General features: G+C 38.3%; 1 protein-coding gene across 12 annotated transcripts in view; it reads right to left on the reverse strand.

Moving 5' to 3' along the window:
• tnk2b (tyrosine kinase, non-receptor, 2b) overlaps window positions 1-25356 on the reverse strand; it is a 101867-nt gene that overhangs the window by 38734 nt on the left and 37777 nt on the right. For 2 of the 12 annotated variants that reach the window (XM_056264711.1, XM_056264709.1), the window contains exon 1: window positions 6967-7740. The exons of 6 other annotated variants lie outside the window; for them this stretch is intronic. In XM_056264711.1, the coding sequence (XP_056120686.1) occupies window positions 6967-7029 (63 nt within the window). In that variant the 5' untranslated portion in view covers window positions 7030-7740. Of the gene's footprint in view, window positions 1-6966; window positions 7743-14562; window positions 15138-25356 lie in introns of those variants that run through there. 4 more of the 12 variants (XM_056264716.1, XM_056264715.1, XM_056264710.1 and 1 more) reach the window with 3 other exon arrangements.

Below are 25356 nucleotides of genomic sequence, written 5' to 3' on the forward strand. Positions count from 1 at the left end.
TGCGCATCTGAGGGATGATTTCTGTGCGCACACACCCTGAAACGCGCGCACAAAGCCGCAGCTCAAAGCATGCGAGTACTGAACAGTTCTTTTTGGCGCTTTATTGGGCTTGAACGGTCAAATGCACACACTTATGTGACAAAATACCCCTCTTTGCTAGGGCTGGGCAAAACAAATAGATTTTTTGATTAATAGTTTTTTTAAATGTGGGCGATTCGATATCAATTCTCAAAAGCCCCTAATACATATTTTTTCCGTATTTATTTCCACAAACAAAAAACGCGATTTTACAGCAGGGACCCTGTCACACCTGTCACATCCCGACCAATTCACTCAGTACCTAACATGGTGGATACAGGTTCGCCTTTCAGCGTGAAAGACGTCCAAGACAGTTGAAGGATCTGTCAGTGTCCCGATCGGGCCAGTGCTGCATGGTCACGAAAATGTATCATTTGCATGTGTTTTCAATCCTTGCCAATTTAGGCATTCAAACGAAAGAGAACTCGCTCGAGCTATGTGAGAAATTTTGTGAGCGCACACACCCTAATACCACACTACCGTTCAGTATTTATGGAAAGGGCCACCGGAGGAAAATAGGGGAGGGTCATGTCTTTTTATTCTTTCTTCAGGGGAGGGTCACCCAACTTTTTTAGTCTATAGGGGAGGGTCACCCAACTTTTGTATTAATCAAATAAGCTAAATTTCAAAGTGACTTGTTTGGTGCATATTTTTTTCCATGTAGCTATAGCTCTCTCGGTCTCGGCCCCCCCCCCCATCGCTATCAGATGGGTCTGACCCAACAAAAATCCAGTTTGGCGCTGTTTGACAGTGCTCACGCGCTTCAGTACGCTCAGAAAAAGTGCATTAGAACAGAACGCCAAAGAAATGTTTACCCAGCAAAGCTTTAAAGCACGAGCAAATAATGAACTTTTGTGATTGCGAATAAGTGCAGTGTCCTGTGAGTGTAACTCTACTGCGGCATTAACATGTGATGTGAATGTACGTCGAGTTTTACAGTATTGGGACTGAGGCGCCAGAACTGCAGCTGATATAATGTGCGCTGTAGCACGATACTACCATATTTTAGTTTCCATTCTTATTGTGTTTCCACAACAATGTTAGTGAGTAAATCTACTGAAATTGCCACCATAACACTGGAGTGTGATGTGTTGGACATAGGGCTACCACATTTTTAAATTACTATTAGTATTATTTGAAGTACATAATAAAATACAGACCTACACCAAAAAACTAGTTGAGGAAAAATTATTTAAAATTGGACAATTCCAGCGTTATGGACGTGACATTTGCAGTCAAAACTTGAAATATAAATTCTCAGAAAATGCATTTAATACTGAAACGTCTGTTTATATATTCATACTCCCTTAAGGCGGGCTTACACGGAGCGATTTTTTGCTGTTTTACGAGCTCACAGATTTTTTTTTTTCACTCGGGAGAAATGGCGTGGAAATCGGTTGTGCTCGCATGTTGCTGCTCGTGTCGTGTGCTAGGAAGATATGAGCCGAGCCGAACCTCTCGACCTCACGATAATTTTTAAACATGTCGAAAAAGTTTGGGAGCTTTAGGCTTGAATTTGTGAGGTGTGTGCGCTGTGCGGTTGACTGAGCCGATTTGTCGATCTATCTGAATTTGACCAATCAGGAGCTGAAAAAATCCACAGAAGAAAGACGAAAATGGCAGCGCCACCGCGAATTTGGACTATTGAAAGGGAAGCCTACTACTAAATGCATGCACAATTATCAGTGAACTTGATAAATGTTGCAGATATGTTTTACTATGCACAAACAAATGCCTTTCAACTTGTGTGCAAAATTCTGAATTAAATGAATGTGCAGCAATTTGTACAAATAGAGTCTGTATATGTGTTGTAGCTATAATAAGCGCATTTAGTTTCATATTTATTATGTTTTTTTTTCCATCTATGTTGATTATGAAAAGTATAGCAATATATCGGGAGACATGGCCAGACATGGTTTTGACCACTTCATTAAGTGTTGTTTTGTAGAAAGCCTTTCTTTAAAGTGAATTTCGTTTTGTATAAATTGTATCTTAATTTTAATCAATTTTTCATCAACCAATTGCCTGGATTTAATTAATAAGAAGCAAATATAGCTGGATTTACAAATGCACATCTTGATTGTTGCATGCACATTGCACACATAGGCCTATATGTCGAAATAATGACATAACCACAACAACCATCAAATTGTCCTGGTTTGAGACTGTTAATACACAACACAAAATATTATTTTTATTTTTTTCGTGTTCGCATTTATGAGGGGGAAAAAATGTTACGGACGTGACAGTTCTCCGTTACGGACATGACCGCTCTGAAAGTGACTTTAAAACGTTCACAGAGACCTCAAAGAGAAAGCACAAAGCCTTTCTTAAAAGTGAACTTCGTTTTTTTATTAATTGTATCTTAATTTTAATCAATGTTTCATCAACCAATTGCCTGGATTTAATAAATTAGAAGTAAATATACAGTACCGTTCAAAAGTTTGGGGTCGGTACGATTTTGAATACTTTTAAAAGAATTCTCTTCTGCTAACCATGGCTGCGCTTATTTGATTAAAAATACAACAAAAATCAGTTGTAGTATTAAATATTATTCCAGTGTAAATCAGCTGTTTTCTGTGTGAATATATAGTAAAGTGTAATTTATTCCTATGATCAAAGCTGAATTTTCAGCATCACCAGTGTCAGTGTCTTCAGTGTCAAATGATCCTTCACAAATCAGTATAATATGAGGATTTGATGCTCAAGAAACATTTATTATTATTATCAATGTTGAAACAGTTGTTGGTCTGTCAGTTGTACAGTTTTTTTTTTTTTTTTTTTGGATTCTTTGATGAATAGGAAGTTCAAAAGAACAGCATTTGTTTGAAATAGAATCTTTTGTAACATTATAAATGTCTTTACTGTCCTTGATAAATAAAAGTATTGATTTCTTTCCTCCAAAAAATAAAAATAAAATTCTCACTGACCCCAAACCTTTGAACGGTAGTGTAGCCTAGTAGAAAATCATCATGACACTCGCCGGCGCGTGACCTGGACTCTGGTCTAATAAATGAACCAAAACACAGCTTATAGCCTAAGGTAGGCTACTTGCCTCACAGACCTGATAAATATATAGAAAACTTGACATGTCTACTTTTTAACAGAACAATTCAAAATGAAAGAAAACAGACTACAGACTGCTCTCTGCTTATGTAATCCGTATGCAATGTGCATTTCTCTCTGGCGCGTTTACTACTGCGAAGATCGCGAGTCAGCAACGTCACCTTTATATTTGCAGCTGACACTGACAAAGACTTGTTTATTAATAAACAATTAAAATGTCCCCTTGCTATACTATTCATAATCATTACTTTTACATGAAACCGTCACCACTGCATCAGCACCGAAAACATGTTTTTTTTTTTATCAAAAATCGTGATACGAACCGATTTGTAGGTTTGGTCTATTGTTACAGCCCTAGCAAGATGAGAAAGCAGGAGTTTAGTCGTTTATCATGGAATGTTTATCTGAACATCTTTGCTAAGCGCAAACCAGTACAGAAGTAATCAATAAATTATCGGGGAGGGTCATGCCTTTTTTCACAGTCATTTTGGAGGGTCATAGAAAAAAATACTGCTGGCGAAGGGAGGGTCAAGTCTTTTTTGACTACAGATCTCAAATCTCCTCCGGTGGCCCCTTAAATAAATAACGAACAGTCCCTAAGCGGAGGGTGTGTTCTTAATTTTTGCTCTTAATGTTAATCAAACTACAAAAGACAAAGAAATCACTCCCTGATCTTCACTGAATTATGTTTTTGTAACTTTTAATAAGGATTTAAGTTTAATTTGTACAGTGAAGATTATTTTCAATTTAATTAGTTAGTAGTTTTAGCTGTGGTATCGAAATTGGAATCGAGAACTGTTAAATTTTACTGCCATCTAAAATTTTGGGTGTCATAACCTTATTACAATACAAGGATACATGGGTCAAAAACAACAAAACCAATAACTTTCATTCATTTATTCCTTTTTTTGTGGTGGCGCCAAGGAGAATTTAATCATTGAATTCATTTAATCGAATCGAGAATTTAATCGAATTGGAATCGAATCAGGACACCTGTATTGATACCCAGCCCTACTCTTTACGAGTATCCTTATAAGTTGTTTATGTCTTAAGTAAACATAAACAGTTTTGTTGTAAAGCAGCCTAACATGGGCTATCTGCTGCCGTCTGTGCCATTAATGTTAAATCCAACAATCTCACATTGATCTTGACTAAATCACTTTTGTAACTTTCATAAGAATTTAAATTAGAAATACATACATTGTGTCAAGTGATCAATTTCTAGTGCTTGAAGTTTTTCAGGTAGGTTATTTCCTTTGTCTTTGTCCTATTGTAGTTTTTTGTAATTAGTTTTTTTGTTTTTATTTTATCACTGACCTTTTTTTTATATACTTGTGTTAGTTAGGCTAGTATTAGTTTGTGATATTGAAATTGGTGTCAAGAATTATGAAATTTCAATGGTATAAAAAACTATAAAAAACTCTGAACATACAGAAAACAAAAAGATTAGGCAGAATGTGTGAAAGAGAGAAAGAGGAAACCAGGCCTCTTTAGAGACTTCTAGAAAGTGTTCATTGAGATGAGCAGCTGATGTTGGAGAGGGAAAACACTTGGCCTGTGGGCAAAGTGGGTCAATGTGTAGTTGCTGCCAGCAACGTGTCTGTCAAAACTACAGAGTGAAATCTGTTACAATCTTGTCTTTAATATGAAGGCTCGTAGTCTGACAAATCCATCTGCTTCAAGCAAGCAATGAGTCCTCACAGCCACAGTGGCAACTCATCCATAAAATTTCTGGCTCAATTGTGATTTTGTTGTGAGTCTGAACCACCTGATCTTGAGATTGATGTGTGATCATGAAGGCTGCATCCCATGACTTTTTTCAATGCATCCTTACAAGTAACATGATAAATAGGAATTGTTTTTGGTCTTGATACAATGACTGTTGTGAGTAGGGCTGTTGGAACGAATTCCGAAATTCGAATATAATTCGAATATTTAAAAAATCAATACTATTCGAATGCTGAAGTTACTATTCGAAAATTGTTTTTTTTTTATGTATATTTAATTTTTTTTATATATATATAAACAGGAAAGAGGCCGCACTATGCATAAATTGTTTTATTTGCTCAAACGCGTTTCAAGAAGGCACGCGCCGAAACGCGTTTGTGCAAATAAAACAATTTATGCATAGTGCGGCCTCTTTCCTGTTTAACGTTATATATTCTAATCATCAGGCCAGCATTCTTAAAGTTTAAGTTTAATCATTGAGTGAAGCCTGCTCCTATTCCCATTCATTAATTTTTTTTATATGGAATCTTGCCTTTCTCGCCACCTTGACTTACACACATGTGAAAATGAAATGCTTTTGTTTCGTCTGATGAACAATAACGTTTTTGAATCGTAACACAATTGTGCACGTTATCCACGCTGTATCATCATAACAATACTGTCAAAAATGGTACATGTTTAACAACGTAAAAAAGCGCCCGTGAAGCGCAAATATCTTGGTGAAAACTCAACGGATTCGGCGAGCACCAAACTCGTTGGAACCGTCTAGTCGAACTGAAAAGAACGATATAAGTTTCAGAATTTTTGGTGGTGTTTTAGCGGAGATATTAGCCGAAAACCATCGGTAGCGCTTCAACCATATTCAGCACGAATAAAATGTTTATTGTAATGTTAGATATCCCTCTAGTGGACAGAACGTGTAACAACAACCACATGCTATAGTGGCATTGGCGATCCATAAGCCTGAGTAATGTCGTAAATATTAATAATAGGATGAATTTGAGCATTTAATATTCGAATATTATTCGAATATTAAATAAAATAAGGAATGGAATTCGAATAGTATTATAGAGGAAGATTGACAGCCCTAGTTGTGAGTCCCTGTGAGTATAGTTAGATGCTGGAGTAAATGTCCTTCATGAATCTGAATGGATTATTAGAGTAGATTTTTTACATTTTCTATTTTCTTAAAGTGGCAGTTTGCATTCTTATAATCCATCTGTGAAATTTTTAAATCACTGGTCATGTGCACATGCATGATATGCACATTTACGGTCATTACATTGTCAGCTTTTATAGTCTTGCACAATGTGCTTTGCATTTTAAGATGCTGTTACATTAAAAAGAGTTCTTTTAAAAATATATATCTTGAGATTTCAGTATTGTGTTTAACTTTGTTTTGCTCCGTTTTGTGTCCAGCTCTTTAGTCTGAGCTACAGGCGCTGTTCCAAAACTGAATTCAGCCTGAATACTGCATGTCAGAATATTAGCATGCATTAATATTCATAATATGCATCATGGTATTATAATTTTAAAAATACAGGGGTGCCGCTAGGATTCAGAAGCTTGGATATTACCCAAGCACATGCACAGTGCAATACTAGTGGCAACAAGTTAAGCTTGTGCAGTGTGAAGTGTTAGAAAGCTGTAGCCTCTAATCCCAAGGGAACTATATCCATGGCCCTTGGGCTAAGGCCACAAGTTACAACCAAGAGTGGTTACACCCTTCACACAAACCTAAGAAAAAACATTACAAGAGTGAATTAATAGATGCACACTGAATAGTATGTGCCAAACAAACAAAACACAGACACCTGACTGCTGAGACTGCATACATGCATAAAGGGTGGACTGTTAGGACAAGTTATGCAATGTGAAGGTCTGATGTATTGTTGGGGATAAGGCTCTGGTATGATCTGATGATATCCATGCACACAGCTAAGCTCTGGCACATGTGTAAAGGCATGGTGTGGTTTCACACCAACACAGATGCTGAACTAACACTCATGCACATGTCAGTCCTGAAATTCCCAGGTCCATTATTCATACTCAAACCTAGCATGCTCTGCACAAGAGAATAAAAACCAGACTTACTCTGTACACATGGAAATGAGCAAAAAAAGGGAATGATTTTTTGAGCTTGTCAAAACGACGCATCTTGAGTTCTATGAGGCAATCCACAAAAAGTCAAGCTAAGCGTCCGAAACTCTTTTGTTGGAGAACAAGGTCCGAGATGAAGAGACACCACTCCAAAACTGTGAAGGTCTCCTCAGTTTGAAGGTCTCCCGAATTTGAACAGCCCACGTACTACATTCCATCGCGGGCAATCCACATTAAGCTCCTTTAACCGAAGATCAGTGCTAGTCTGGAGAACTTGTATGCAAGGGGGACCGTGTGGGGTAAGGCAAGAAAACACCAGAGAGAGAGGTTTGCCAAAGGGAACTGTTCACTTGGCAGCCTAGTTAGAACATCTCAAAACCAAGTTTACACTGAGGCTGTGGAGCGAGTCAGAAGGAGTGCAAGGTGAAGTCCTTATTGCAAAAATATTTTGCTGAATATACTGGAGTCAGTTTCCTCAGTTGCCAATTCCTCTATCCATTTGCTCAGTCCACCAACCAGCTATTAATAGGACGGTTTCTTCTATTCCCAAATCCCTCACTCAGATGACAGCCACAGTGAAAGTGATAAGAGAATCAGAAGAGCTGCAAAGCCCAGACAAAGTCGTCCCTTAGTGCTTCTGTGGTCTGCTTGGAAGAGGTTCTGACTTTTTTTGTCTTTTTGCATGTTTGTGTCAGAGGGGACGTGTTGTTCTGGAGCAGGAGGAGCGTCTAGGACTTTCTCTTTTTCTCTCCCCCTAGTGCGTGACTGTGTAATTCCTGCAACTCGCAAACAGACGCTGGGGAAGTGCCCCTTCTCGTTCCCTCCCTCTCGCTCTCCCTCTCCTCCTCCTCCTCCCTCCATCAGCCAGTGCCCGGGACAGAGACTCTATGGTATTCGGATGGAGGAGCATTTGATCGTGAGCCAAAAGGTCAGATTTAACTGCAGGACGGAGAGCTCATTTCCTGTGTTCCTCCCATATGTTGGGCTTTTAACAAATCCCCCTCCTGAACACCACCATATCCCCTCCTATCTCTGGCTCTCACCACATCTTTCTTTTATATTCACTCTCTCTCTCCCACTCTGCTCTCAACTCCCACATGGCCTGACTTTTCTTCTTTATTTGGTTCGCGGCATTCTCCTTCCTCAATCCCTCTAAAAACATTATCTCAACCTCTAGTAAACAAACACATTCAGAATGTGTCCCCTTTCTCTTACCCCTCCGAATGTAAACGGGACATTTTGGCTTCATCACCCCTAGCAGAATAAACCATGTTTTATTTACGTCCTTTCTTCCTCCCTCATTCCCCATTTGTTCATCAAGTCCACAGACTAAACCAGATCTGCAACATTTTAAGGGATAAACAAAATGTACAATGCCGGGTGAACTGCGTTGTTGTTGTTTTTTCCAGGAGCAAAAGGGAAGATGAGGTGAGCCTCAGTCTGCCTCCAATTACTGCCCTGAAACATAGAATTCCCAGCGCCGCTTCAGACCAAGTGGCTAATGTGGTAGGAATTTTCTGGAGACTTATCGAAGAACGAGCTTTATTTAAGCAAGAGAATGGGGAAAAAAATTGGTAGTGCTAGCACAGCTGTGAAGGAGGGGAAAGTGTGTGTACCTGTGACTGAGCTCAGACATTTGTTTGAACATTTAAACCAGCTGTTCACTGTAGACACTGTAGGTGTCGTCGTGTCTGGTCAATTTATCTTACAGAGGGTTTTTTGGTCCCTTGCCAAAGTGGCCTGTGGCTTACTCATGGGGGGTATTATGTGGGGGTGTTGAAATTAGTCGTCGTTCTATGCATTGCGATGCGGACGTGGACGATTCTGCATCAATTCAGTAATAGACTATAATCGATTACAGCCTACTGACGTTTCTCTGACGCCATTCGTCACATATGCGCTTCTCGGGCTAGCGTAAAATGGCGGAGGGAGGCGAAACACAAAAGCGAGTAATAAAAAAAATGCACCCACTATTTTAAAATTTACAGCGTGTGCGAGTGTGTGCATGTGTGCGTGCGAGGCCGCAAGCGTGTGTGTGAGCGGTATTGTAACTTTAGTAAATACTAAAAGCGCATAAAACTGTCAAGTGTACTTGTGTTACTTTGTTCTAAATGGTCCAATCGTCTGCTGTGTTCAGACTTAAGTTCAAACTTAAGACTTAAGTATGATGTTTGTTACATTAAGGAAGTGAACTTTCTTGGAGCAGATACAATGAAAAGGGAGTTCATATATCTGACTGCTTGTATTCATTGAAGAAAATGTGGGCATGTGCAGTAATATTGAAAAGTAAGAATGCAACACATCGTGATACTGAATCAAAGACATGATAATAATTGTAATCGAATTGAATGGTGAGACTAGACGTCCCGGTATTCGGTAATGCGATAAATCGCGGTAATGAATATATTGTTATCGCGGGGATTTCAAAATACCGTGAAAAATAATAGATCCGAATTTAGATTTTTAGAACGCGCATTAGCTTATTTTCCATCAACCACTTAAAAAACAATGCGTAGGCCTATATGCTGCGCAAAACACGTGCACACTTTGATGTAAACAATCCCCACATGTAGAAGCACTGTGTGCATGCAGTGCGCACTCTAGTCTAATGTAAACAATCCTCACATGGAGAAGAAGCATGGCGGAAGGAGGAACGCTGCCGACGATTTATCCCCCTTAAAAGCAGGGCGGTCAACTCTCATGCATTCAGCTTGAGACTCACGCAATTGACACTTTTCACACGGTCTCGCGCCCCACATCCATTTTCTCACGCAGAGAAAAATCACGGAGCAAAGAGGACACTGACACCGACAGACTAGACAGAGCAGGTTACTTTTGATATGAAAAAAATATCAGCTCTCAGGTTCTGTCCATTTTATAATAAAATTCAGACAATACTGTTTTGGCGCTTGTAAATGTGACGTGACAGATCGCTGCGCCTCAGTTCAAGTAACCGATCATCTGTTACTTTTAATTAAAGATACAGTACAACCCACCGAAAGGAATACATAATTTCGATCAATCAGTGTTTTTCAACCACGGAAAGAGGTCAATAAAACTGCAGGAGAACAATTATGTCACAGAACGTTACATTTACCTCAGGAAAGCCATTTAATGACCTGCACGTTAGTTGACTAGAAAAAAATAGCTATAGAAAGGAGTATTTTGCTAAATATGTGCACTATATTACATATTTTAATATATGTTTACTTGTCATTATATAATTGTTATTATAATGAAAATTATATAAAAATTTTATATTTATATTATTATTATATTTTATTATATTTATATTGTATGCATTATATTTAATTTCTCTCTGTATGTTTACAGCATTATGTGAGATATATTTTTTCTTGAGAAAATTTTTAATGCAGGCTATCTACTGTAGCCTACCTAATATTTATCCAAATGTGTCAATATTGAATCAAGATTGAAATCAAATCCAAGAATTTAATTGAAATCGTGAAAATTGTGTTAAGCAATAATACAAACAGTAGCCTCAGTAACTGTACCATGTAAACATTGTAACATGTTGTCACTAAAAAATTAAATTATTTTTAGTTACCAAATGTTTTGACAATCACAATTACACATTGTGATGCAAGTTTTTTTTTTTTTTTTAGATACCCCTAATCCATCTGTTTCTCTTGTGCAATTAAAATATCGTGATAATACCGTACACCGTGATAAAAGCTCAATCAATTAATCGCAGCATGAAAATTTGATACCGGCACATGCCTAGGTGAGACCAATGATGATTCACAACTGTAGTATTAAGACAATATTTTCTGTAAAGCTGATGTAAAACATCACACACTGTGAAAAGTGAGGAAAAGTGTTGACCTGAGGAAAGTTCACCCAAAATCAAACATGTTGTCATGAAATATGGTAAACAGAAGTTTAAGAACAAATCTCACTGGGTCTCATGCATCAAGCAAGTTTGAGATTCTGTTTACCCAATTTTATATGCTTCATGTATGTGCGGCGTTAACCAATGTTTATATGCAAAAAAAGCCTAAATTAAATATGTTCATCATATGTGACCATATGTTTTCAGTACACTTGGATTAAAGTGCTTTATTAATATGGATTACTTATACAATGTTTTACTGAACTTTTTGAAGCTTGAGATTTTCAAATGGATGGGGGAAAAAAATGAGAATATATCTAATCTTTAGGGCTGTCAACTTTAGTCGTTTAGTCGACTAATCGGTCGATGCCATCTTGGTCGACTGACATTCTTATTGGTCGACCAGTTGTATTTTTTTTTTTTTTTTTTACCAATAGAAAGAAATTTTCAATGATTTACTCCTTGATATTTATTCCTTTATAAGCAGTTATATATTACTGTATTCTAAATATAATTAGCCTATGGTTTATCCCCAACTTTAAATGCTTTAATTTAGGCTATTTTGTAACAGCGCCACAGTTTAGCGCACACACATAGAACACTCGGTTCCCCCCTGTGGCTGGCTGCGCTGCTGCTTCGTGCTCAGTAAGGGATATAGGTAGTTTAGCTGTATTCATTCAGTTAGAATGCTACTTGTTTCGGTTTTTATGTTTTTATACACTATATGTTTTTATCTCGATGCGGCGTGGACGCACTTGGAAAAAAAAGAGCGCGTTGCTCCCATCATGAGCGCGCACACCGCGCGCCTACATTTGAAATCGAACTTGAGCGCGCAAAAGACGTGAGCAGTCCCTTTAACGGCTTTATCATGCTGACTCAATAGATTGTGTTTTCTTGATATGTTTTTGTTTTTATTTGTACACTTGATGCATTTGAAAATAGCCTAAATAATGTAACAAAACGAAAATAAACCTATATGCGGTCCTACAATACAGCCTATTATTATTAGGATTGTTTTTTAGGCTCTTTGGTTTTTTTGTCTGTTTGTTTTAAAACTCCTAGATCGGCTGGACAAAAGTTAACCCATAGCTTTGAAAGACAAGTAAAGAAGAATATAGGCTACAGCCTGTAAACGAGAGCTTTTGTTAGGATTTTTCATTGTGGCAGATAGCAGTTATATTTTGTGTAGCGTGTGGTGTGGTCAGGTGCGCGATTGTGACTGTTAGCCTACTAGACCTAGGACAGAGCTCCTAACTTTGCAGTTAAAAAAAAATCACTTAATTTTAAAAGAATTGTATTATTATTATAGTTTTATGTATTTTTGATGTTTTTTCGTTGTTGTTTTATAAATGCTATGACAATTGTTAAAAAATGTTCAATCAAAACATCGTGTCTTTTTTTTTTAGTCGACTAATCGTTGCGCAGGACAGGACTTTGGTCGACTAAGGATTTCTTTGGTTGACTACAGCCCTACTAATCTTCATTTGTGTTCTGAAGATGAATAAAAGTCTAATGAACAACAGACAGCATTTTTATTTTTGATATTTTGTATTATAAAAATGTAAACACCAAATAAACAAGGTGATGGTGTCGTCATCAAGGAACACTTTCTTCTATGTGCATTTGTGTATGTGACCTGTAGTTACCGCCACTGCTTTGCACATTTGGACCGGGTGAGCCAAGCTCACACTTCACCTCTATATGTAGCACATCACAGAGAAGACAAATCCCCCCTCGCTCTAATGTCTGCCTGCAGGATTCTACGATGGTCCATGTCAAACCAGCATCAAACCTGATTAATGGAATCAGAGCCCTACTCCCCATTAAACCCATAAGACTACTGAATTGCTTGTTCTAGCCAATTCAATGTTTTTTACAGAAATATTTCTTGTAGTGGTCAGATGGATCACTTGTTTAAGGGCTGCGGAGCTCTAATGAACCACCAGAGGGCAGCAATACACAGAAGTGCTAGTGACCTGTGGCATTTGAATGACACCCAGTAACATCAACACTTCAGACCTAGAAGATACTTTACATTTACTCATAAATCAGCTAAATCAATATAACAGATAATGCTTTACATTTAGCATGACCCTCCCAGCAGCACACACAGTGTTGAAGGGATCCCAGATTATTTACTCTCCCCCAGAATGCAGATGAAAAACCCATAATCTTCTCTAAAGTCCAGTAAGCTCATCTGGAAATGTCATGCAGACAGAAGACAGAAAAAAAAAAACATCGAACACCACTAAAAAGACAACACATGCTTCTGTTGACATGCTCCAATTCAGCTTGGTAAGTGATACTGAATATGCAGCTCAATTCTCCAGCACACAGCTTGTTATGAAATATATTCATAGTTTTCTCTTAACTGCCATACAGTATTTCAGAGAGAAACAATATTCTGCAATAAATGTAGAGCATTACTTGATTTAATCCACTGGGATTTAATCGGATCAAGCAAGAAAATGAAAGTACTACTGAATTATAGTTACTTGTTTTATGGCAAGATTAACACTCTAACCAGTTGTCCTCACAGACAAACACATGCACCAATTCCCCTGTAATGATCCCTATATAGCCTCCTTCACACAGGATCCTTAACATATTTTTACTTCTGCAAAATCTCCAGAAAAGATCCGGTAACTTGTCAAGCATTGCATGATTTTGTTCATTCACACTACCAGAGCTTTCCCGTGTTCTGTGCTTTCATTCACGAATCCTGGAGAGTCTCGTAAAGATAAAGTGTCCTGCTCTTTGTGTGTGTGTGTGTGTGTGTGTGTGTGTGTGTGTGTGTGAGATCCTCTCATAAACAACTGCACTACATACTAATGTATTTGGGTGCTGCACAGAATCATCTGCACACAAGGTGAGCAATTCCCTGGTCTCAATCGCAGTTATAGTTATTTTATATTTTTAGGGATTGCACCGTTTACATAGATTCTGGGATTAATCCAAGTAAAGATATTTGGGTCTGAATCAACATAAAATTGTTCTGAATATGGCCTGCATTCACACAGTGCATTCAAATTATTTATTATTTTATTCTTGAATAAAAATGTCAAAGAACAGCATTTATTTGAAACAAAAATATTGGTGCCACTTCTGATCAATTTAATGCATCCTTGCTGAAAAAAAAAATGTACTGACTTATAACTTCTGAACAGTAGTGCGTGGATGTAAATACTGTGTGTGTGTGTGTGTGTATATATATATATACATATATATATATATACATACACACACACATACATATACTGTACTACATATACACTATACTGTAGCGCAGCCGAGCACCACCCAGAGCAAACAATGGCATGTAAACACCAGATGCTGTTGTTCAGACTAAAAAAAACGACAACAACAGCAGAACACAGTCTTTCTCATCTCACATGCTCTGTGGCCAAAGACCTGTGTGTGCGCGAGACAGTAAAAGGTAAAATTAGAGCACCCACCACCATGCTAATCAGAGTACCACACATCACATGACGAATCATCCACATGTGGGTTACTTTAACGTCATACAGACACACTGACACACTTACCAAAAGTGTGAGCGTCTACTTAATGGTTGGTGAGTGTTTATCCACCTTTGAGCATGCAATTCTGACTGTACACAGATGCAATAAGCTGAGATGTGCAATGGACAATAAAACAAATAAAAACACTAAAAATAGATATTCATACTAGGTAACGCCAACAAAACTGTTATCAGTTATCTAAGCAGTCTGTAATACCTCGTCCTCATCGCAATCGCTGGGCAGACGCTGGTATTCTGCCACGTCCCCCATGTTAAGGTCAAACGAAGAGTCCAGCTGTGTTGCTCGTCCAGTTCAAATCGACATGGATGTGGCCTGATCTTTAGCGCACAGGTCACACCACTGATTTTTGCTCCTCATAACCGGCTGCTGCTCCTGGTTCCTTGATATCTGGTCAGTGTGTATGTGTGTGTGATGCCACACTATCAGTTAGAGGAGTCAGTCCATCACATTCATAAGCATTTCCCAACTCTATTGTGTACAAAGCAGAAAGCACATTCTCTCTCACTCAGCTGTTTTTCAATTGGGCTCCTTCATCTGAAACGCTCCATCCCTCCCTCTCTTCCTTTCACAAACAGCTGTGTGCGGTGGGGAGTTTTTTTTAATGGAGTCCTGATGGCTGGGCTGATGCCATGGGCTAATCCCTTGTTATTGTTGTCATGTTTTCCTCTCTTAATTTCTCCCTCCTTTTCTTTTCCCCTCGATCTTTAAGCTCAGGCTGCCGGTCTCCGCTGCTGCAGTAAGTGGTTGCCCCCGACAACAGTGGCTACCTCGTCAAGTGCACTCACCAGTGAGCAGTGGGCTTGAGGCTCTCAGCCAATCAGAATGAACGCAGGCGCTGCTTGATGAAGAGGCTTTAATCCGGCGAGCCAGTGCGTTAGAGAGAGAGTAATAGATGGAGAGACAAAAATCAGGGCCATCTGGGAACCCATAGTCCATGTATTTAGATGGATGAATCCATCCGGAGGTGACGGGTAGTCCGTTTGCTTCCTGCCGTCTCCTAATCTCTCCACATTCTCTCTGAGCAGGCTTAATGTGTGGCCAATCTGCTGTTTTTCAGCCCACCCAACCAGCGGTCTTTGCTCATCTGACCCTGGGAGGCAAAGACTGAACTAGGATACCAAAACAGCTGCTGTGTCAGCTCACAGCGCCCAGTATTAATGCAGATTTCCCCAGCACATCTGGAGAATAGAGTTAGCCCATGTACGTCCAGGTAAGTTTTTCTGTCTAGGGCATTAATGTGATGTTTTCCTCATAACAGAGTTGTCGGTGCCACATGAACACTGCAGTCTCAGTGCTGTAAGCTATGAGAGAAACATACACACCCAGGTGTGAACAATACAGTACACTCTGTTCCTCTGACAACCATCACAGACACACTGCCAAGCCACGCTCTATTTCTCTCTCATCCATCCAGAAGGTTTCATATGTAAATATCTGGGTCCTTCCTTTCCCGGGAAAGCTCATTTGAAACCACCCCAACTATCCGTTCAACAATTGGTCAACAGGATGCCAGTAAGCGCTCTTCAACTGGGAGTCCTTCCCATGATTCTTCGGTGCAGTTCTTTTTATTTTTTATAAAAAAAAAGTTCACTAAGGGATGATTGAGACTGTTTGCTGGCCTGCGACTGCACATTATAGGTCCTATACACATGCTAAACTACATACTACACAAAACAACACTATGTTTTAGTATTTTGAAGTAGGGATGCATGCATGTAAAAAAAAAAATCCTACATGTTTGTTATGTATTTGAGTTATCTATTATAACGGAGCTCAGTAATTCAGCTGGTCTCATTGTAAAATTGTGTCTACAAAAGGGACAAATTGCGGTTTGTTTGATAAGCACTGAAGAAATCCATGCTGAAAATGTCCGCTCACTGGTCTGTTTTTAACTTTCTGCACTTTGCATTATGCTAGTTAAAAATATTAAACATCCAGACCTCAGTAAAAACATGTTTTTTGGTGTGTGTTTGTTTATTCATTCAGCATGCTGACAACATCTGCTGAGGATTTTATTACTTTACAATAAAAATGTCACATTTAAAATATAATATTTTGTCTAAAGACTAAAATCAATCAGAGTATTAATACATACAGTAGGGCTGCTCAATTATGGCATCATAATCACAATTATTTTGGTCTATTGAAATCACAATTTTTTACACGATTATTGGTGGTTTATATACTTAGTCTTATTGCATAATATGAGTCATTTTAAATGTAATTTTAAATTTTCACAATTATCGATACTCAATTATCGATAAAAGGTCCTCAAAACCATTACATAAGTAACAGTCAGCAATACAATAAGAACAAAGAAACTAATTACAAACAATACTGACAAAAAATACAACAGAATAAAAATACAAATTAAATAAACAGTGCTTTAGGTTTTTCAGAAATATGTACCAAGTAGTATTCAGATAAGTATAATAGCCAACAACAGAAATTGAATAAAGCAATCAAATATAAAATAACACTGATGAATACAATTGTAATCGAAATGATTCAACCCCAATTGCAAATCAGGTTTATTGGCTAAATTTACAGACTTTCAGCGGTTTGCAAAAAAAAAAAAAAAAAAAGAAATATGAAAGTCAAAATATGGATACAAAAAGAAAGCTAAGGCACTAAATGTTCCTAGACACCGTCTAGTTGGCATTGTTTGTAAGTTACAGTAAAGTAACAGTGGTTACACTACCTGGGCAGGGCAGAAAAAGGAAGCTATCAACGGCTGCAACCAGATTTCTGAGAAGACAGGTTCAGAAAAAAACCTGAGTGACTGCAAAAGACCTGCAGCAAGACTTGGTGGCAACAGGCACTGAGGTTTCAGCTGCACAGAAAGGCGCGTACTGAACGCAGATGGTTTCCATGCCAGAACTCCAAGACTACACCACTACTGACCCAAAAGCACAAGACAAGTCGGCTCCAATTTGCTCAAAATCATATAAATAAGCCACAGAAGTTTGGGGATTCTGTTCTGTGGAGCGATGAAACAAAACTGGATCTTTTCGGCACTATGGATCAGCGGTGTGTCTGGAGGAAGAAGAATGAAGCATATGCTGAAAAGAACACCACACCTACAGTTAAGCATGGTGGGGCTCAGTGATGCTCTGGGGCTGCTTTATATCCTCTGGCACTGGAAACCTGCAGCGTGTGGAAGGCAAGATGCATTCATTGAAGTATCAGGAAATTCTAGGAGAAAACGTCATGAGGAAGCTGAAGCTTGGGTGTCATTGGACCTTCCAACAGGACAATGATCCCAAGCATACCTCAAATTCCACCAAGGCTTGGTTGCAGAAGAAGTCCTGGAAGATCCTACAGTGGCCATTACAGTCACCTGACTTGAACCCCATAGAGAATCTCTGGTGGGATTTGAAGGCGGTTGCAGCACGCAAACCCAAGAATATTACTGAACCGGAGGCCATTGTTCATGAGGAATTTCTCAGAAATCCTGCCAGAAGCTGATGTCTGGTTATACATCTTGTTTGCAGAAGGTCATAACAGCAAAAGGATGTTCTACTAAGTTATAAAGATGCTTGCCATGAAGGAGTTGAATCATTTTGAAACTGCAGAAGTCATTAACAGTTGCATTTTCAGTTGAATTTGGGGAAACCACTTGAAACATTTGATGTGCTGAGCTATTTCAATTACTTTTGTTTGATTTGTTCATTGCAAACAGCTGGAAGTCTGTACATTTTGCCAATAAACCTGATTTGCAATGCGGGTTGAATAATTTCGATTACAACTGTACATTTAATATAGACTAAACCTTTTTAAAACTACAAAAGGTACTCATTCAAGAGCAGCGAGTGATTTTATCTTTGTCTTTTGTAGTTTAACAATAACGACTGCAGCAGATTTATTAGGCTACTGTCATTTTATGAGCTGCATGGATCAAATATACCATTATACAAGCGCTTTCTTTCTCAACTGTTAGATTCACTGAAGACATAACCGACTGTATTTACGAGTATACTTACCAAAACGGCATTTCGACATATTTGTGTGTAGGCTATTTGGCCGTTTAGACACATATCTGAAGCCCACAGTATAGTTCGCTTATGCGAACACAAAAAGCCGTCTTTGGAACAGTGTCTCTTTTGCAGCTTAAGTATATCTGTTTAGTATCAAGAACATCCCGCAGGTTAGCAACAGTAGACTGCATTTTACAACACTCACTTATTCGGCTGATTTGGATGTTAAGTTTGGCTTAGGGAAGTACGAAAGGAAAGGAAGGTTTGAAGGAAAGGAAATTGCACTGGACGGAATGCAGCAGCGGCACAAAAATCGTTTTATCTTGATTATCTTGTTTTCATAATCACTGGAAGCCAAAATCGAAAAATCAATTACGATTAATTGCACACCCCTAATATACAGGTTACCATCCAATAATTACTAAATACTGCCTTGTCTGTATCGGGCAGAATCTTTTTTTTTATCTATTTAGTGTTTTACATATTTGAATTAAGACAATTATGACAATAATTAAAACAATTTTTCACTACACTGTCCAAAAAAAAACAAAAAAAAGTATATATATATATATATATATATATATATATATATATATATATATAATTTCATAGTATTATATACTGTGATAAATGTTGATTGGCATTATGAAAATACCCAAGATGATATGTTAGGCCATTAGGGCCAGACTTTGTGGAGGTATAGAACAAATGAACCTTTCCTCTTGAATGAAAAATGTCATTGTAATCTCCCTTGCACACCTCTTACCTACAGTACCACCCATTGTAAAATAGTATTGACCATTGACTAAGAACCTACAACTAACACCCTTCAGTATGGAGTTTGATTATTAAGTATACATTTGGCCTCCCCCAAATTGTAAAAAAGAGTATTGTGGTTACTGTTGTTGTTGTTATTATTATCATTGTTGTTATTTATTTTTTAATGCGTCACTTAGTTTACTTTATTTTTGTATTATGTGAAAAAATAAAAAATTAATGGCAGAGAAAAATACAACTAGTTTTGTTTGAAATAAGTGCTGTTGTCTATGCTGCAACACCAAAATAAAGAATAATAAAAATAAAAATAAATACCCGAGATGTCTTAAGGCATTGTCCACACTAATATGTTTTCATTTGAAAATATGTTTTTCTCTCCGTTTTAGGCCTTCCGTCCACACACTGAGACAGGGTTTGTAGCAACGCCGTTTTTGAGTTGTAGTGTGGAAAACAATGACCTAAGTTTAGTCATGTGACGCATATTGAACCCATAGATATTCATGTTTATACCGGTATTGTGCTTGTTATGTGATATTAAATTTCACACAGTTGCAAAAATATGTTACTTTGCATGTCACAGTCCAGCAAAGATTTGCAATTGCTGTCCTGCGGCAAACCATGAGAGCAGTTGCGTTTTAGACCAAACATTATGGTGACTGAGTGCGTGATAACTTGATTATGTCTTGTTCCGGCTGTCTCGTCTCAGTAACTTATTATGAGGGTTAATGCATGTGCAGTAAGGTGAGTTTAACGTTTTCCGATGTTTCAATGTGGATGAGAAACTTTTGGAAAACGCTAGTGTGGACCTACAGCGTTTTAAAACGAAAACTCAGTTTTCAAATCTATCCGGATTAATGTAGACGTAGCCTAAGGAACACAGATAAACCATAATATTGTCGCAATGGTGTTAATTCTCTTCATGTTTAATCAAAGTGCCTCTATCTGCGTTTTACTCAGCTACAGTGATCACTGGATGTCTTTGTCCATATTAGGGATTTCCTGGAACGATTATGAATGAGTGGCCAAATCTGTAGGATAATGGAGGCGGAGTTGGGTGAAGAGGTTGGTGGTTTTGCCCCATTTTACGCTCACTGTTGATCGGCAAGTCCTGCAGACTTGGCTGACTAACGAGTCATTTTCGCGCAATCCAACAATCTTTCACACTGGCGAGCTTATTTTCTTCGAGTATGGCCAGTGTCTCGTCGGTCATATCCGACGAAATGTTTTACACGGCAGCAATAGCTGCACGCTGTGCCTGCTTGTGTTTTATGACAGATGGCAAGTTTGGCAACCAGCGTTAAGGAGCAATACCGACACCTACGTTGGGATGTCAACCAGATACTAGGGGTGGGGGAAAAAATCGATACAGCATAGTATCGCCATATTTTCTGTGGCGATACTGTATCGATACACAGGTGCCAAGTATCGTTCTTTTTTTGCAATATTTAATTATAAAATTATGTGTTTTACTTTCCGGTTTTCTTCATTGGTTTCTCTATTTTTCAGTGCTTGAGAACATAGGTTGAATCCGAAATCGCCCCCTAAACCCTCATTCACTAAGTTAGGCCTATTCCCTAATAGGGGTGGAACGGTACATGTATTCGTATCGAACCGAAACGGTACGGGCGTCACGGTTCGGTGCACGAATTTACACGGAGAATACACGGTATAAAAATAAATAAAACTCGCGTGCAAATTAATTAATGTAATGCGGAACTACTGTTAGATACGCGGGTTCTTTAGGGACACATAATCTGTACCATCGGCTTAGCTCTGAACGCGCGTTCACTTCAAACGTTGGCTTTATACGCGCGTCCTATTCGCTTTGGACTAGCGTCGAACTAGACGCGAATTTGACGCTCTATTCGCGTTTGGTGTGACCGTGACCGCATAATGAACAGGCTGCAATGTCAAGATTGCAATGCTGGAGTGTGTGTGTGTGTGTGTGAGTGTGTGTGTGAGAGAGAGAGAGAGAGAGAGAGAGAGAGAGAGAGAGAGAGAGAGAGAGAGAGAGAGAGAGAGAGAGAGAGAGAGAGAGAGAGAGAGAGAGAGAGAGAGAGAGAGAGAGAGAGAGAGAGAGAGAGAGAGAGAGGCACGCGGGCGCGATCGAACTGTGTGTGTGTGTGTGTGTGAGAGAGAGAGAGGCGCGAGATCGAAAAGTGGAAACATAATAAACCTACTCCGTCATTTTGTTCATACAGATCATTAAACCTGCAAAGTGTTAACTTATATTTGTGTACACTCGCAATAAAACACAACATTGTGCTTTTGTCACACTGTAAACTCTTGTCAAACTGTAACCTACAACTGTCACCCAACCAAAATCACACACACACACACACACACTGTTTTAAAAGCAAAACATATTTATCCAACTCCATTTCAAAACAGTCTGTGGGTCCCATCTTTTGGACATTCGTCACATTGGTTTTCATTTCTTGTCCTCGGAGCACTAATCTTACACATTCTACATTCATTAAAAAAAGAAAATTGAATGTTTTTAATGGTAGTATTATTTTATACATGCAGAAATCAATTATTTATAATTCAGATGAGAATAATGTTACATTGTCAATTCATAATGTTAATTAAAATTAAGGAAAACAAATATATTGATCTGAAATATAGCAAAATAATTTTAAATTAATAGTACAATTACCTAACATATCGCAAGGTCTTTTTGTCTTTTTATTAATTTAATTAATAAACTAATTATATAAAACTATTGTCAGTGCATAAACTGGTTCTATGCCTTTATTAATAAAACTTATTTAAAAAATACAATGCCTTCTGCATTTTTGTTTTGCTTTTCCCTCCATTGTACCGAAATCGTACCGAACCGTGATGTCTGAACCGAGGTATGAACCGAACCGTGACTTCTGTGTACCGTTCCACCCCTATTCCCTAAGTTAGTCCACTAATACTGTTCACTTGAAGGAGTGAATGAAAACGAGTGAGCGAATTCGGACAGCCGTTGAGCGTAAGCTGTAGGCTACACGTTAATGCAGTGCAATGTGGGACAGAGACGCGATCTGACACGCATCCCATTTTCTCAAAAATGTTCATTTAAGACTTTATTTAAATCATTTTAGACAGCTCTTATGAGGACATTTGACAAAACAGACATTTTGGCATAATTTGTGTGTGTAATGATTTGTTCAAGCCCGAAAGAGAACTCGATACTGACGCGCGTTTTTTCTGTGGGTTGTGTGTGTGTGTGTGTATGTAATACAGGCAGGATTGAACGGATACTGCGTAATTGCTTAAAAAAAAAAAAGTTTGTTCTTGCGTTGCCGCGGTGGGCAAGTGATGAAACCGGTGTTGCGACTGAACACGTAACACCGGTAACACCGACTATCGTAGCAAGCCTAGAGCTCAACATTCATGTGAGAGGTCTCCTATTCAGAGAATAATTACGTCCTGTCCTGTGTCCTGAATGTTCAAGAACAAGTTTTCAAGTTTTTGCACTTCAGTTAATGTGTAGAAGATAATGTTTACAGAATTAAATGTGACATTTAATTAAAGTGAGTTGAGCAGTCTTATTTTCCCAATTTTTTTGTAATGTCTTTGCATAATATGGGGAACATGAATCGCAATATATCGCAGAATCAAATCGCAATACTTGCTTGTATCACAATATATTGAGAATCGCAATAATATTGAATCGTGGCCCAAATATCGCTATACTATCGAATCGTCACATTTTTGACAATTCCCAGCCCTACCAGATACTGTGGCTGGATAGTTTACATGTGTACTATTCATTTGAAATATTATGGTTATCGCCAATACCGGTATATTGTGACACCCCAAATTAACATGATAACGATATTAATTTTTTTAAATAGCACGGTTATCGTCAATAACGGTGTATCACAAAACCCCCAATTTGAATTAAAATATTAGTACAACAAAACCCTTTTGTGTATCTTTAAGTACATGCATTCATGTAAACATCTTGTCAGCGAGTCTAATTTACTAATCGCCAATGGAGTCGGCGAGTAATTCATTACAATAACTAAGGAATTTATCTGTCTTTTTTTTAGCAATTCAATAAATATATGGCTATAGAAAGATGTGTTGTTGTATTTACCTCATGACAATTCATAAAATTTAGTTAAAAAAATTTTGGAGCAGTTGCTGAAAAGGGAAGAAAAAAAGGCAACCAAGTACAATAAATAGACTGAAAATGAAGTACAGATATTAACATTAAATCAAATCTTCTTCTCTGTTCTTTAATTTGAGTGTAGAGAGGGGTGACCAGGTTGAACAGAGGCTGTATTAGTGCCAGGTCACTATTCTCATCCGTCTCTTTCGGCATGTTTCAGAGCTTTGTTTGCATCATAACTCTCTCTCTCTCTCTGAGCAGATGGCTGAAGCATCAACAGCAATGTCATTAAATCCCACTTCACCCACATTCCCTCCTCCCCCACCCACTGTTAGGGGATATTCTCCTGCTGCCAGGCCATAACCGCACACTTCAACGTGACACACAGACCAGCGTTCAACCCTACACGGTCTTCATTCTAAACAAACCCAACACCACACAAGCCCAGTACTTTGTTTCACTCTAAATCATTCCAGTTAAACTGCCTGTTGATTCAGAGTAGGACATGGCCTTACAGAAGAAACAAGTCTTAATGACATGATCGAAGTCACAATTATTTAACAAAAAGCCTAGTTACAGAGCTCTTTGTTTAACACCACACAAACTCCTCACCAAACACCAAGATGGTAGCTGCTGAAACAAAGGGAAAAGATGAAAGAAAGTTGAGAGCGATGGGAAAGAGAGAAAGTAGGTGTATGTTACAGTCCATCACCATGGTGCTTCTAAGCATTCTCTCAGATCAAGCTTTAAAACAGGGCTATATGATATCCCACATGACCACTCACACAGGTATGGAAAAGGGATTTAGAGCCTATAGCCTGACCTGCATACTAGTTATAGCTATGTGAAGACTAATACATCCACACTCACATGAAATCTGATTTCCAGAGGCTGCATGTTACAGTGGAGATTAATTTTCTATATGTACGCATGTGTGTCCAGTGGAGACTGGAGAGGATTGCTTTGTATTGATCACTCCTCTGCATATGCCACAGAAGAAGCCGGTGGCCAGATTATTTGCTGATGATGCTCAGAAGTCTACAGTACAGTATAGTATGTTGGCTGACACAAAAACATCTAAAATTGTGTTGCTATTTCATGCCACTTTGCATCTGTCATGCAGACATGCTTTTCTCAATTCTTTCCACTGACTGTATGCATATGTAACCCTGGTGCAACCCTTTAACTAACTGAGGCTTGTATTATTTTTCCTAGCAAATAAAACAAAAATTGGCCATCAACAATTACTGTACTTAAAGCTGCAGTCCGTAGCTTTTTTGGGGTTAAAAATCCACAACCAGCCAGTGTTCAAAACTATCTGCTTGCCTTAGCTCGATTCAAAGCGGTAAGCTTGTAATAATGTTTTTAACTCCAGTGGTACTGGTGGATTTCCGCGGGTGATTCGAGCATGTCTTTGCGTCATTACGTCACATCTGTACACATAAAGGAGGAGTCTCGGCTAGTAGGCTATATTGCGTGTGAGGATGTTGGAGGTGGAGATTTATAGCCTTTTCTCACAGCACTTGATATAATTAAACTTATCAATTTGATGGCGGATCCAGAAAGGTTCAAACGACAATCACCAGTGACAAGTGAGATTCACCCGCTGTAAAATGCAAAAGACTTTGTTCGGACTTCGGAGTGGCTAACGTTACAGAAAAAAAAGAGACTGCAACCGGACCATGCGAAAACGAGGATAAAAATCAGAAGGACATTACATGTAGTTACGCAATGCTGACGTTGGTTGTTAACATTACCAATTTGAGAACAAAGTATAATTTGCACGGTTTTGATTTTTGATTTGATTTTTGATTTGATTATATTTTATTTCATTCATGGATATTTCCATTAACTTACTTCATCATTCTCATTTATGTAACTTATAAAACCATGATGAAAAGGAGGCAGGATGAAGAATATCTTATATTTCCTGCCCCCTCCACAAAAGGGGGTTTTGCGTGATATGATAACTTAGAAGCGATTGTTAAATTTAATCAGCGTGATTTACTGCAATGTCAGAACCAGAACAAAAGTGGATGTTTCTTACTTGTTCAGATGACATTTTCCGGTGAAAATTCTTATGTTGGTCATACTTCCAAAAAGAATAATCTGTGATTCTGAATGCCA

Source organism: Rhinichthys klamathensis, unplaced genomic scaffold (genome assembly GCF_029890125.1).
Source record: "Rhinichthys klamathensis goyatoka isolate OS25496 unplaced genomic scaffold, OSU_Roscu_1.1 h1tg000011l_1, whole genome shotgun sequence".
Classification (NCBI taxonomy): domain Eukaryota; kingdom Metazoa; phylum Chordata; class Actinopteri; order Cypriniformes; family Leuciscidae; genus Rhinichthys; species Rhinichthys klamathensis.